We start from the raw sequence: 15,440 nt of genomic DNA on the forward strand, positions 1-15,440 counted from the left end.
AAACTTTTAATATCCTTGCAAATGTGACTTCAGAGATGGTTTCATGTCCTTGCCATACTGACAAGATAAACTCAGGAAATCTCAGCTTGGGCTCCCCTTCCTGAGGGGTTCCCTCCTGATGTCCAGAGTGCCTTGGTTTCTCCCCTCTATGACTGTCCATTTCTCTTAGTTTCACACTGAAAGCAGTTTATGTGACTGGTAGTGTGACTGAAAGGGGATGCATGTTAGGCATCAGAGGATTATGAAGATGGAGAACAAGGTAAGACTCTGTCTTCAAGGAGCCTCTAGTATAGTGTTGTGATTCTCAGCCCTGGCTGTACTTTTGAATCACTTAGAAAGACTAAAAAAAAAAAAAAAAAGTCTACCAACATTCATATGTGTATCTTTCCTTCCTATACAGACAGTGGCTATCTCGGGACAGGAGACAGACTATCATCTTCTTTCCTTATTCCTTAGAGCCAGTCCCTATATGTAGCAGGAGTGTATTAAAACCTATTTAAATATATTAAACAAAAATATTAACAAAATCCAATGGGAAAGGCATTCTGTTATGTGAATCCTTAGTAGCAGTCACCAATATGGTTGAAATATTCAATTCCTAGGCCAAAAAGAATGTGTTCGTAACAGTTCCCCCTGTGTTAAGGGTGCCAATGTCACAGGCCCTATGCTCCCCGCCCCCATGGTGAAAATAGCAGGTGTCCCAAAATTAAAAGCAATTTGCAACTATGACACAACTTTGCATTTAGAAACGTCTCTTATGAAACTGTAAGTTACAGAATTCATCTTACCAACTTAAGATAACCTTCAGCATCTAGAATTAAGTTTTCTGGTTTCAGGTCTCTGTAGATTATACCTAGTCGATGCAGGTAATCAAAAGCTTCTGTCACACAAGCGACGCAGAACTTGGAGGTGGATTCATCGAAGCTGCCTCTGCAATGAAATCATTTTCCCTCTTAATACTCTAGACACACATATTTATTGTCTATTCCAGGTGTCAGTCATTGCATTGGTAAATTTGCACAATATACGTGTTTTGTAGGGCGTCAACACTAAAAAGTATTTTGTACCACCCATGAATTAGACTGGTGATGGTAAAGAAATTTAGAGGGATACTTGAGGCAAACGAGATGTATTTCACTAAAATCAAAATGTCTCCATCCCAACCATTGTTTCTGGTAATCATATATGAATACATAAAACAGAAACATAAGAAAACAAGAGTTTTTAAAATATTTATGGCAAACGCTGGAGAAAATGCAACTATGTTAAGGGAGAGCTTAAAGCAGACTTCTGTAATTTATTGCTTGACTAAAAAATGACTCAAGTGATCATTTTCATTTCCTGGCGGTATAGCACGTAACAATAACCCGTGTAGAAATGGGGTCATAACTCTTTCCTGTTTGGTGCACCTTGATGATATTAGAGTCGCCCTGCGTCAGCACTGCATGTGGGTTTCCACACTGAGTTATTAAAACGTGGTGGTGATTTGCGGCGTGGAGTCGTGGACGGGTATGGCTTTGACTCCTGCTTCTTCCATCACCGCGTCCTTGGGCAAGCTGTGTGGCTGTTCTGAGCCTCAGATCCCTCTCTGTAAAATGGGTTTACTACTTCCTGAACAGTGTGGTTTCGAGAACCAAACACAGTGCCTAAAAGATAGTACCAACTCCCCCTTTCTCAACAGATCTGCCCGTCGAAGCAAAGGTGGAGGAAGGAAATGTTTCCGAAGGTATCATGCAAGTCTTCGCACCCTGCCCAGTTTTCCCCGCTCAGATCCACCCAACAACATGTTCCTAGCACAGCACACCCATCTCTTCGCAGATACTCAAAGGTCTGTCATTACCGGGGTCTGGGATTCTCCACCATGAATGCACATTAGAATTGCCCGAGAGGTCATTTACTAGACCCCATCCAAGGTGAACCAAATCATAACCTCTGGCATTAGGGTCCAGCATTTTCCTTTGTAAAGCTCTCCACGTGACTGTAATGAGAGCCACCAGCCCAGGTAATACCGTCCAAATGTTTGGCCTGGCATTAACCTCCATAACTTCATGCAAACCTACCTTCCCACCCCCTCTTCGCTGGCCTTGTCTTCTACTTAAATCCTGCTGTGAATCACCCCCAAAGACATATAATCCTATCTCAACTTTCCTGTTGTATCTTACATCCGTATCTTACAGTGACTCGGCCTCACACTAACCATGTGACCATGGAGCGTTCCCTCTCTTTCGAGGCCTGGGATTCTTTGGTCCCTACTATGGAAATGACAGACTGTCTCATAGGGTGTCTACCACATAAGTACAATATTAGCTAAGAAAATACCACCATTACTATTGTGTCAGGTGATAATATTTTCTTAGGACCATTTCTTAATAACTTTATGTCTCTTTAAACCATCGTAAGTAAAGCATCCTTTAGACCAGACATGAGAACACAGGTTATTGTTTATAAGCTTTTTTCATTACCTGTCCCTTAATATACTCCACAGCTCCCCACCTAAGCAGGCCTCCAGAAGCATGTATACGTACTTATTGTCCTTGAAAGTACGATATAATCTGTGAAGACACGTAAAAACATGGTTATTATTACGAATCCAGCTTTAAAACCTTTTTAAAGTTGCTTAAGAACATCATCAGTATCATTTGGAACACTGGTGTTCCTTCGTTCCAAACACCCTCCAGCTACGTGAGACCTCTCCCCGAACGCTCGCTGATCTTTCTTCTTGCCTTGCTTTTGTACATGTTAACCCCCTTCCTTAGACTGCCCTCCCTCTACACACAGACTGACCTTCTTCATCGCTGCTTCACTGTAACAGCGTTATCCATTCCTCAAGACCAAGCTCAGGGGCCCGATACAGCAGCTCATCTTCCCACCTACCAAATATGGCCTCTCTTGCCTCCAAAAACCCAGAGACCTCACATACGCCTCCTTTATGAGCTCCCATCACACCCATGTCTTACATCCTCTGGTTGGTCTCAAAAACTTGACTGTGAGACAGAGACCTATAAGCATTATGTTTAGTGGGGAGTGTACTTGGAAACAATCCCCCAGGGGAGGAATAAGACACACTTGGGCATCAGGAGAGTTGGGCTATGATCTAGTTTCTAGTTTCAATGAAAGCCTCAGCCTCAAGGAGCTCTGCCATCCCTGGATGCAGGCTGTACCTGGAAACAGAGTATGATCTTGGGCAAGGTGGCTCTCTTCGCCTGAGAGCAATGACCAGGAAAGGACTGAGTCGGAGTCCTTACTTGGCAACACTCCCAGAAGCTGTAGGAATGACAGCCCCAATCTTGACGTGGGACCTGGGCAGGGTACCATATTTTAACACTGGGTGACAGCAGAGCACTCAGATCGTGTGCAGACAGCAGAAGCAATCTAGCAAAGTCTCTCAGAATGGGCTCTGGTTCCAAGCAGCTCAGTGTGGGCTCTGAATCCAAGCTGCTTAGGCTTGAATCCCTGATCAGCCATTTATGAGCTATGCAGCCTAGTTTCCTTATTGCTCTTGAGGACAATCATAACATTTACCTCACTGTTATCTCATAAAGATCAGATGGATATATGCATTCGTTTGATTTTATATTAATTATATAGTAATTTAATATGTTATATATCTGCATATAAAATATATAAAATAAATATAAATATAATGTATTTTAAATGTATATTAAACATATATGATATATATCACATATATATTTTGCTTAGAAGAGTTTCTGGAACACGTTAATTTCTCAATAAATGTTGTCATTAATATTTATTATTATATTATCATTTCCTTATATGCCAGGCACTTTGCAGAGAGCTGGAAATGAGAATAGGAATAAAACCTAATCCATGCCCTGAAGCTGCTCATGATCGTTTGTTAAGGAATTATTGATGAAAGGGGGGGATTCTGGGAACACAGTTAATATAAAAATAATTGGATGACTCTATTGCCAGCATTGCCTGGGTTCAAACTTTTTTAATGCTGAAAAAAAACAGGTGTGGGAATATGGGCAGGCAGGAAGATTTTCTCAAGGCATCTGATCCAAAAACATAAATTCTATCCACTATAAGGGCACTTTACGTGGCCTAGAAATCACTGAAGCCACATTCTAGGGCCAAGACCTGTATGAAAATATGTATCTCGACTTGGCCTACTCCACTAACTCATGAATCGACAGGGAAAGAGAGCCGTGGCCTAGAATAACAGAATTCTCTTCCAAACTCTGGGAAAGAAGGAATGGTGACTATCAAGAGGTGGACCTTTTGGCATCCACGCACTGCTAGGACCACACTCTGTGGCTCCTGGGCAGCCTACAGGAGCCCAAATGCCACTTCTTTCAGAAATTCAACAGCAGCGTGTCCCCTGAAGGTTTCACATGAATTCTTTGCTTCCCAAATTCTGCAGTAGGTATGGATTCAATAATCAGTTCAAGTTATTCCACAATAATTTTATATTCTCACTCACACACACCTACACACACACACACACACACACACACACACACTTTCCTGAGATTTACTCAAGAATAAAAAATCTGAACTCCTGGCTCCAGACCTCAAACTTCTACCATTTTATGTATTGTTGCCACGACAGGGATGGAGAGTTCAGAGTGGGGCCTCTTTTTCCTCTTCTGTTCTCTTGCATGGAAACATTCAAAAGGGTCTACAATCCTAAATTCTGGGAGCCAAAAGCTCACTTACTTCACAATGAAGGGAGAACACAACTCTTCTAGAATCCTCTTTTCTGAGTAGACATGCTCCTGTTGTTTTGTGTCAACTATGTGCTTCTTCCTTATACACTTCATAGCAAAAGCAACATTCTCATTTTTCACTTTAACCTATGTAAGAAGAGAAAGATCCCTCAAAATTAGCTTACTAGGAAAGATTTACAATATCTATATACAACATGTTAACCAATGAGAGTTAAACTTCTTTCTTTCACATGTAAACAGCCTGTAACATTTTAACCACGTATCGCTCTGGGAAAGTAAGTTTTATTCACGTGTACACGCTTCCCTTTCATTGTAATTTCTACAAGAGTTCACATATCTGGAACATGGTCTTAAAACGTTCGCATTAGAACACGAAAAACAAACTCTAGTTAGATTTAATGTTTAGAAATCTATTCACTTTTGAGTGTGTGATATGAACTACTTTGACCAGAATTGACAAAAATTGTTCTTATGCACTTCTTTGATTTTCAAAACAAAACATATTAAATCAAAATCCATAGCAGCACGAGCCAATATGACAGCAACTAGTCGCATGAGGTTATTTAATTTTAAGTTAATTAAAATAAGAAATTCAGTTCCTCAGCTGCACCAGCCACATTTCAAAAGCTCGCCAGCCACATCGAGCTGGTAGCTACCCTCTCAGATAGCAGACGGATAGAACATTTCCCGAGGTGCAGGAAGTGCTTTTGCAGCCTGTTGCTTTAGATGGACAGACAAAATGTTCCCTTGAAAGGAAATAAAAAACTTTAATAGCTGTGTATTTGGATGGGCTTACAACTCCATCAGCAGACTCTATCTGATACGTAAGGACACTGCAGATTTGGCTGCAGCCCTCATTTTGCTCACGTTTGCCATTAGCCCTGCCTACAAGTTTTTAAATCAATGCTGGAATTATTGTTTTGATTATTATTATCTAACTATATTAAAAAAAAAAAACCCACAGATCTCAGCATTGCTAATTCAATCCTTTTGCCAGGATGTTTGGTGAAAAATACCACTGCAGATGGATAGTGCCCTCATCTCTCCATATGGCGTAGAAAACGTGACAAACACTCTTTGGCTTATGAAGAAATTGTTTCTTTCCCCCTCACCCATCAGAGAGGAAGTATTGACTGGGTGTGAAGTGTATTATCCAGAGTCTCCTGGAAGCACTTCCGATCTGCTCCTGTCCAGGGCCATCCAGGAGATGAAGGTCTCAGCATACATCCCGGAGCTTAATGTACAGTGAATCGTTAAAAATCTGCTGGGCGAAGAAGGGCTTGGTAATAGCCCAGGGTTCAGAGCCATCTGTACCCAGTAAGGTCACAGATCTCCATTCTACGGTTTCCCTGGAGCCCTTGAAGCTAGTTATAAAGCTCAGAGAGGTGGTGATGTGGAAAATACAGCCAAAATCAGGCCATAAGTTCCCAGCTGTCCCGATCAACACTACAGAAGGCTGCTCTTCAAATATTCCCTTACGGTTATCTTCTTTTCTTTTTTTCCTGACAGAAAATCTTGAGCAACCCAAGATAGGATAATGACAGCCAAATACAGACACAGCAGTGGAGTTTTGTCAACTATGATATTAAAGATTTTATTTCTATGGCACCTCCACTGGACACATTCTTCTTTTCTTTAGTATATAGTTAATGTGTCATGAGTGTATGTGTATACACATTTTCATGTTAGGAAATACATCTTTAATGTTTTAGAGCCTCTGGGAATGCTTACTTGGTACATCCTCCAATAATTATAATCAAGAAAGGAATTCATAAAAGGATGTGACACGAGAAGCCTGAAAGAGCAGCTGTATTATTACAAGTGACTTATTAGCGCAGAGCTATTACTATAAACACACACAGTGAAAAATGTCCTTTCTTAATTTCAGTTCAAAGCAACATTTAAGATAGCAACAACAATTCATACGTTCCTCCAAGAGACACTGGAATATAAAACAAAAAAAAGTCAAAAGGCTTCTCTCAGATGCTTGAAACGTAAACCCCTTACAAGCTCAACTCTTCCGAACCCACCAACGCCCAGTGTTGCGATAATCTCAAGGTTCTGGAATGGGGATGATGAGGAAAATCTGGCCACCTTCTCCTTCAGCTGAATCATCTCCAGAGAGAGTGCTTTGGACAGCTTCCAATTAGACATGGATCTCCTGTATAAGAAAAGTGAAACTTCGCATATAGCCTCTTAGTCAAGCCAAGGGTCATGCCACATATACATTCCACTCGTGCAATAGTCTTATCTCTGCCAGTGACTACTGCCCGTGGTTGCTACAAAGGCTATCTCAACTTTTATAGGATCAGATTTCGTTACGCCTGGGGAGAAAAACAATGGAATATACAAACAAAAATACTGACACACACACACACAATAATAAAGGTCAAACTGAATCATTGAGAGGTAAAAAGAGCTGAATTGCATAGTATTGAAAGTATATCTCAATATCTACATTCTGTTTTGTTTTCTTTTAAAGAGTCAATGAGAGGAAGTAGCACCAGTTAGTCAGTCCCTTGGCTATGCACACAGGAGAATGCCACACTGAGAATCTTTGCTGTGTTTTGCTATTTTTGTTAGATTTTGAAGCTTTCTATGGCTGAACCTGAATGACTGCTTAGTGAAACATGAAAGATACATTTCTTACTTTATGTCTAAGTATCATTGTTTGGAAATATTCATTTTTCTCTTTTAATTAAGGTATACTGCTCTGACATATTTTATATATATATAAATTGTTCTTACTACAAAAGGCCTTTAAGGACATAAAAACGCAAATGTATTCCTTGCATAAAAAGATAAAAGCAAAAAACCTATGAGGTCCTGACTGAATGTTCTAATTTAACTCTAATGTCAGTTTTCTAGAATTTTCGACTCCAGCTTCATTAGTACTACCTGAAGAACATATGGTTAAGTATTTACTCTACAAACTGTAAAGGATTTTCAAATAATTTTAATTTTACAAAGTAGTTTTTCTATTAAGCACAAAATTTTTCATCAATATTACCACATTTAGCCCAACCAACTCCTTCCTACACACACACACACACACACACACACACACACACGGCCCTCAGCAATAACTCCCTTATATTCTGAAATAGTTCTGCCTCTCCCCCTAGATGTTTACCTGGAATCAGAACGATTCCAGTGTCTTGTGTCTTGGCATGCTTGTTTGATTTCCAGGCTTCATTTCTGAATAATGTCCTTTTCACATTGGAAACACAATGTCAAGCATCCCTTTCTTTCCCAAGGCCCCCTCTCAGGAAATGTCTCCCTCACATTACTACTCACCAACCCAAAATAAGAAGCTGACTACTTACAGACTAAAATAACATCCATACTAGTGGTAAGTGGCATCCTCTTCATGGAAGAACAATTTAAAAGAACTGCCCCCAATTTTCTAGTGGCGGCACCCTGAAAGTTACCACAGAGGCAGTCACACACACTCTCCGGAAGTCGCATGTGGCTGAGGATAACACTGCTTCACTTACTTTGCATGTCTTTTCTCATCATCCCGGTTCAGGTTTGCCACATACCCTTCAAGGTATTTTTGGAGCTCTTCAAAAGTCCCGACTGTTTGGTTGAATGTTCTAAGTGAATAAAATAAATAGTTACCTTTGCAATTTGACATTTCCTCAAGCTCAAAGAAGACTTTGTGTATGATTATTGATGGCTCTGTAAATGGTTTTTCAATAATTTAGGTTACAATAAAATTGCCATAAAATGTAGAATAGCTATTAGAAGTTATGTAATGAATCCTTCAAGTTTGAGAAAACAAAGAAGGGAAAACCTATAGTTTTCTGTAGTTTTCTGTCTTGTGATTCAAGTTTACCAGCAATTTTTTTCAAGAAGACAGTGGAAAGGAAATAGTCTATGTAATGTTTACTGAATCAACAGGTTATACGGGTTGCAGATTTTCCTAACTTTGCTTTATCATATTAAGCTATTTATTTTAAAAATCAAGGATAGAATTTATCTTTTCTTTTCCCTTGTAATACTCCTCGTTTCACATTCCTTCATAATTAAATCCAATTTTTTTACTTTATCTCAGTGGTTCTCTGAAGCTCAGCCAACATCTTCCCTTGACCACTCTCGCCCTCCACAAATCACATTTGTGTGGCCCCATCTAATTTTACTACATTGTTTGTGGGAATTCTTATACACAGCCTTACCATAAGAAATAAAGAATCCCCTTCTTTACCAAGTGAAACATATTTTCTTGATTTTCTTTTCAATGCTCCCCCACCCCTACACTCGAAAATCTACCCTGATTTGTGATTTTTAGAGTAGTTCTCTTCCCTACTGGAAAATAGTATCCTTCTAGAAACGATACTTTAATCATCTTGCTGAATCTTTAGCACCTGAGCATAGCAAAATGAAAGGAATGAAAATATACCTCAAAACACGTAAAGCTAATAAACCAAAGCCGTCTCATTACTCTACTGTGGCCATCTGCTGCCTGCCTAGCCTCGAAGACCTCTACCCACATTGAATTGACCACCACTCTGCATTTCCATTAGTAAGCAGATCTTACATACTGTGCTGGGTATTTTCCATTTTCCCCTTCAGATCTATTCTCCCCTTTCCCCCCTTTTCTACCCTCCTCTGTGGACTGTCCTTCATTAACTGTAGAACAGTGAGACATAGAGTATTGCCTTGAAATTTCAAATTCCCAATGGTTGAAATTTTCAAGTAAAAAGGAAATACTTCATGTACTTTATTTTACTTTTATTTATTCTATATGTCACCATTATCGGCCTGCTGTTAAACGAATTAAGGTATTGTAAACAAATCTCATTTTTACAGTGTAGGCTCACGCGGGTGTGACAGGTTCCTAGAAATTCTTCGCAAACTCAAGTTAAAACAAATGTAAACAGCTACAACATTCTAGCTATAACAGCCTGTAATCACTCTGATGGTATAGCATGAGGTGTAATCAGTTCCTTTGAGGTCTGTCCCAACGACCAATGATGGAGATGTCACAAATTACACTTGCCACGTATTTAGAGCTATTGCCATCTTGCATATTTTATTACATTCTAAAAATAGGAAAACTTGAACTCTCCTCCTTGCAACGTATTCATTCTCTGCATTTTGAAAACAACGCATTAGGAAAGAAGAAATAAAGAGCCAAAGGCTTTCAGTCACTACATTTCATTGCAAGGATGGCACCTTTATTCAGCCAACATGTGGAGCCCTTCCCGTCTGCCAAGGACTATGTCATTTGCTGGCCCTGCTACAGCAGTGAACCAGTACATGTTTCTGTTCTCATGAAGCTTACAGAAGAGTGGGAAGACAGATGTTAAATAAAGCAATTAAGTAAAATGTGAATGATGATATAAGGGTATATAGGGCACTGTGGGAGAATTATCATGCATCTTAACCTAGTCTATTAGTCGTAACTACAATGATGATATAATTTACCATTCAAGCTGAATACTTTTCAGAGTGAAAGATGGTGCCAAGAACAAATATGCTGGGACAACCAGAACTATCCAGGAAATCCGGGATGTGGGTCAACCTGGTCATACCGGATAGTCAGCTTCTCTCACCCATACAATAAATTCATGTAACTTTCTAAGTCTCATTAAGCCTAACACAATACTCTGTACGCTGCAGAATCTCAGCTGTACCCATGTAAATGGAACATTTTAAAATTATAAACTTCCAAATAATATATAAACTCTACAAAATCCTTGCATCCTTTTCAGGGATTATGAATACAGGAGCTATTGTATAAACACTTGCTTGTGTGATTACAATGAAAAAAAGGAAAGGAGGTCTTCCTTTTTGTCCTAGTTTTAGTCCCAGCATTTCAGAGCAATTTATAAGATTTTACCACACCGTTAATGCTATTCAGCGCATGCATAGATTTTTAATGAACTCATACACAAAACAATGCACTATCGGGACAAAACTGTACCAATATATTTTCCATTTGTGAGCTGGCATCCAAAGATTACCTTTATCTGAACACATTTTGCACTTTCTAGCCCCTATGTCTTTGTTTTTAAGTTTGACTTCACCTGGAGTGACTTCTACATTTCCTATTTGCCTGAAAAATTCCCGTTAATTTTTAAACCCCATTTCCACACCTAAAAAAAATAAAACCTTGCCCACTTTACCGCATTGGAATCGCTCCTCTTTCTGAACACATGCTATGGGAGCCAAATGGCACAGGGGAAAGAACTCTGGAAGAAATCTGTGCTCCATCGGCACATGGCGCTGCTGGGGTAAGTCTTTACCGATCCAGGACTTCCTTTTCTCATCCACAAGAGAGAGATTAAAATACTTTGAAGTGATATTAAAAATCATTGTTCTATGTGTGGTAATGGGTGCTAACTAGACTGATTGCGATGGTCATTTCACAATACATACATCTTTCAAATCCTTATGTCGCACACCTGAAAATAATTTAAAGTTATGTGTCAATTATATCTTGATTACAAATAATAAATACAAAAGAATTATTGCTAACTTTTTGGGTATGTTAATGTTACTGTGGTCATGTATTTTAAGTAACATTTATCTTTCAGAGATGCTACTAAAATTTATAGATGAAATAATTTTAGGTTTGAAATTTGCTTGAAAATAGTATGGAGAAGGCAGGAAGGGAGTGGCAAAGTGATATAGATAAAGCATTAATTGATAATTTTTGAACTTGCATTATGGGGTTCATAATACCATCCTGTCTGCTTTTTAATATGTGTGAAATTTTCCATAATAAAAAGATTTTTTAAATATTCGGAAGTTCTTTCTAGTTCTAAATCTCTATAATTCTATGTTCAATGAATGTTAACATTCAATTAGCAATCAGCTGCATACTCCCTTGTGATACTTCTTGTCATTTTACTATTTTTTCCTAATATTTCATACGAGCATGCCCTATTTCTTTGACTACGCTAAAACATTTCTTAGACAACGGCCTAATTTTGGTATATTTGAATTTCTTTTATTATATCTAGAAAATTGATAAACATACAACTGATTAATGAGAGACCCAAGGGGCCAGATTTAAATATGATTTGAAATGAGCTAAGGACACAAAGTAAGACTTTTTCTGAAAAACAACCTGAGACATTTAGAGATTAACATTAACACACATCCCTTGCAAATTACTACAAATGTGAAATTAAACCTTCTCTGCAAATACATATAGCTAATGGGTATTTTACATTATGTCCAGGAGAGAGAGGTTTTATTCAATTTTTTTTTTGACTGCTTAGAGCCTTTTAGAAATAATATGGGATTTTTCACTATATTGTGTGGGGGAAAAATCCAAAAGAGTACTAATAAGCTTATTTCTCTGGAAGATGAAGAATAGAAATCAGCCTATTGCTGATATTTATGTACAAACTTTGCACACAAAATATTTAGCCTGCCAGCATCTGCCACTGCCACAGACAGACTCAGATCAGAAGGCCCAGTTCCTCCCCATGAATTTTAATAGAATGTCCTCGCAGCCGAGGATTGGCCAGAATTTCTAAGTGGTGATGAATGAGAAGACAGATGGGCCCTTGGAGTAACAGAAGGCCAAGTCTTCAAAGGTGGCCACAGCCTGCCTTCTCCGACAACATCAGCATACTCACTCTCGGTCTATAACTAGGCATGCCACATCATTTTCTTCAGCAATAATGTTAGCTGATCTGACATCCTCACTGCAGACAAAAACAGGCAAGTCAGTTTTCCACTGTTAGAAATTAAACATCCATTTTCATTAGAGAATCTACTTGTTTATGAAACACCATCACTAAAACCTTCCAAAGACTGCATTTTTTTTAACATCATAACTTAAACTCCACCCCTTTCCAAAAAGGATTTGAAATGCGTCCCAATAAAGGTTACGTAGGCAAGGAATTCAGACAAGAAGATAATTGCACTGGGAACAGAGAGGAATCAGTGACTGTGACTGTCTATGGAGTCTCCTTCGGGGCTTTGTGTCAGCCAAAATAAAATACCTCACCTGTGATCAAATGGGAATTGCTAATTAATAAGCAGCCAAAACAGAAATTAACGGATCAAAAAAATTTACTGGGAAAACATTCAAGTAATTAACATATAATAAAAAACCAATCAAGAATAAAGCCCAAAGAAAGTGTTTCGAGTACCATATCAGCCAATGATTTAAATAAACACTAAAATACTTTAAGTTCATAAAGTCTAAGATGTACATTTTCCACTAAAATCTCTGAAATCAGAGCATGTCCTACAATTGATGATGAATATAGTGTAATTAATAGCATTGTCTTTCTTGCTCAAGGGTACATAATATAATTGGTGCATCTTACATCTGATATCCTAGATACAATGATTTATGGCATATGATCTAATGATGGTGAATTTAATGACCTAAGGAATACCAATAGGCCAAGCATTGGTTAAAGTATTTCTTTAGAGACCCTTATTTATATTAGTTTCCTCCCTCATTAGTTACAAACTAAAGACTCTGGAAAGTGGTACACCCATATGGTACCCAGTGTTGTGAGATTCATTTAAGGTAACTGGGAAGAACAAGCATATTGAGACCGCTCTAAGCAACTTCATCCAAAATGGCATCACACAAAGTATATATAGTTCCTTCTTCTTCCCTTAGTGATGGGATAGGAAAAAACTGGGAGACCCATTTCTCATTCCAAAGAAGTCCCTTATCCATATAGCTGACATCAAGAGTCCTTCTGATATAACCCATAGATCCTCCCAAATTTACAGGGTCCTTGCTAGAAGACATTAGTGAAAACATTCCAGCTTGATGAGCTTTTGAGCCGGGAGCTGGGTAGTCTGTACTCAACTTGTATGTGTGTAGACATCTGTATCTATATGTAGAGATAGATACACATATACACATACATATGCATAGACATATGATCTTCGATATGAGCCAATCTGATTTGTGAGTTCACAAAAACAAAGGTATGACATCTGTTTCACTTGTCAGTGACAAGACTGACTAGGAATGTTCTCTGCAAACACTTTATAAATATTAGGGTTTATAAATACACATGTTTCTTTCATAATAACTGTGTAAGTGCCATCGATCTATTTTTGCACATAAAATGTTGCAAGAACTCCTGGGACTAATTAATGTCAAGTCCCGGGAATACACAGACTATAAGGAATATTGAGTCACCACCAGTGGCCCTAAAAACTGATAGCAAAGAAATGCACAAAAATGTAGAAGTATTTGTATCCAATGCTCCTTTTCCTTGATTTTAGCTTTATGCTTCCAAATGCCTGGGGAGTTGGGTTTGTATATTAAATATAAATTCCCATGTTTCTCATGGGAAAACACTGTAATTGGCTAGCTGTGACATAAAGCATAAATTATTTCAGATCCAGCAAAATCAGACAGCGTATTTCCTTTCAAGAGCTATTTTGACCCTATGGTGCATTTGCAAAGTTCCCTGCACTTTCAAACTTAGTTTTTTTGTTTGGGGGTATGAGAAAAATAATCTAGCAATGTTAAGAACAAATACATTGAAGTTTTGAATAATAATATTACATAATTATATTACATGAATCTATTCATATTGTCGCACCAAAAAAATCAAAAAGGAAAATTTCTCTGTTACTGAAACAAGTTAATTACGAGCTAGAAAATGAGAAAGAACATTTTAGCTTGTCTTTAAATTCCATTTTTAAATTGTTTACAAAATAACAATGATCTAACTTTTTAAGTTTAAATAGTTTTTCCTTTAAAAATAAGAGCTTTATAATTTTTAAATAATCAAATTTGTCTTCCAGTAATTTATGAACACTTTTTCTTTGCTCAATACTTAATATTATCATCACATACAAATCAGCAGAACCAGGCTTCATGACAAAAATGTAAAAGGAAGAAAACGAACATAAATAACACTCGTTTCTATAAGCAGAGATTTGACATAAAAACCGCTTAGGAATAACATCAAATTTAAGTGATGTCTTAACTCATTTCAAGTAGTTATTTAAAAACATGTAACTCCAAAAAAAGTATTGCTCAAAACTCTACACTTGCTTGTACCCAAAAGGCCGAGAAGCGATTCAAAACTCTAATTTGATCTTTTATAAAGTTATTTATATTTAAGTAAATGTTGTTTTTTAGACTTGAGGTTGTTTCCGGGTCCCAGGAAGTACAGTGTCTCCTGAGACATTTGATTGATCTTTATAAATATTTCTTCTGTAAGTTAAATCAAGAGTAGATAAACTCATTCCTCAAAAGACCAAAGGTTCAGGTAGAAGTTTCATACACACTATTTTGAGTTGTTTCTAAAACTTGCAAAATGAACTGATAAAACTTCTTAAGAAAATATTGCTTTTGGCATAATGGTTTTAAAGCACATAAAATATGTAAAATATGTAATATGATTTAAAGCACACAACATTATTTGATAACTTTTTAAGAAGGGGAAAACGGCAATATTTCAAACCTTGGGAATATAAAAACTTGTTCTTAAAGGAAAATTATAATTCTCAGGTCTTTAATCTCTTTCTCTGACTCTCTTTTCAACTAGATTCTAATAGAACACCAATTTTATTTTTCACTAGCAAACTTAAGCCTTCCCCAATTCTTTTCCGTGCAAAATTAGTCCAGTTATTTCGTGCATAACAATGAAATTTTTAGCATTCAGCTTAAAATTTTTGTTTAATTCCTGAATGTTTGCTGACATTAATTTGGTAGCCCAATTTGACATCTCTAAACGAGTAGTTTCACATGAAAGCAATCAAAGAATTATTTAAGTATGGTACAGAAATTTATGGATT

At 37.7% G+C, this 15,440-nt stretch overlaps 1 protein-coding gene across 1 annotated transcript in view; it reads right to left on the minus strand.

Moving 5' to 3' along the window:
• PRKG2 (protein kinase cGMP-dependent 2) overlaps positions 1–15,440 on the minus strand; it is a 93,183-nt gene that overhangs the window by 30,520 nt on the left and 47,223 nt on the right. Inside the window, exons 9-14 of the mRNA XM_026509882.3 lie at positions 12,290–12,358; positions 8,192–8,290; positions 6,702–6,855; positions 4,684–4,820; positions 2,463–2,552; positions 789–930 (exon numbers count right to left, since the gene is read on the minus strand). Coding sequence (XP_026365667.1) covers positions 789–930; positions 2,463–2,552; positions 4,684–4,820; positions 6,702–6,855; positions 8,192–8,290; positions 12,290–12,358 — 691 coding nt within the window. The remainder of the gene's footprint in view (positions 1–788; positions 931–2,462; positions 2,553–4,683; positions 4,821–6,701; positions 6,856–8,191; positions 8,291–12,289; positions 12,359–15,440) is intronic.

This window comes from Ursus arctos, unplaced genomic scaffold, assembly GCF_023065955.2.
Source record: "Ursus arctos isolate Adak ecotype North America unplaced genomic scaffold, UrsArc2.0 scaffold_9, whole genome shotgun sequence".
Taxonomy (NCBI): Eukaryota; Metazoa; Chordata; class Mammalia; order Carnivora; family Ursidae; genus Ursus; species Ursus arctos.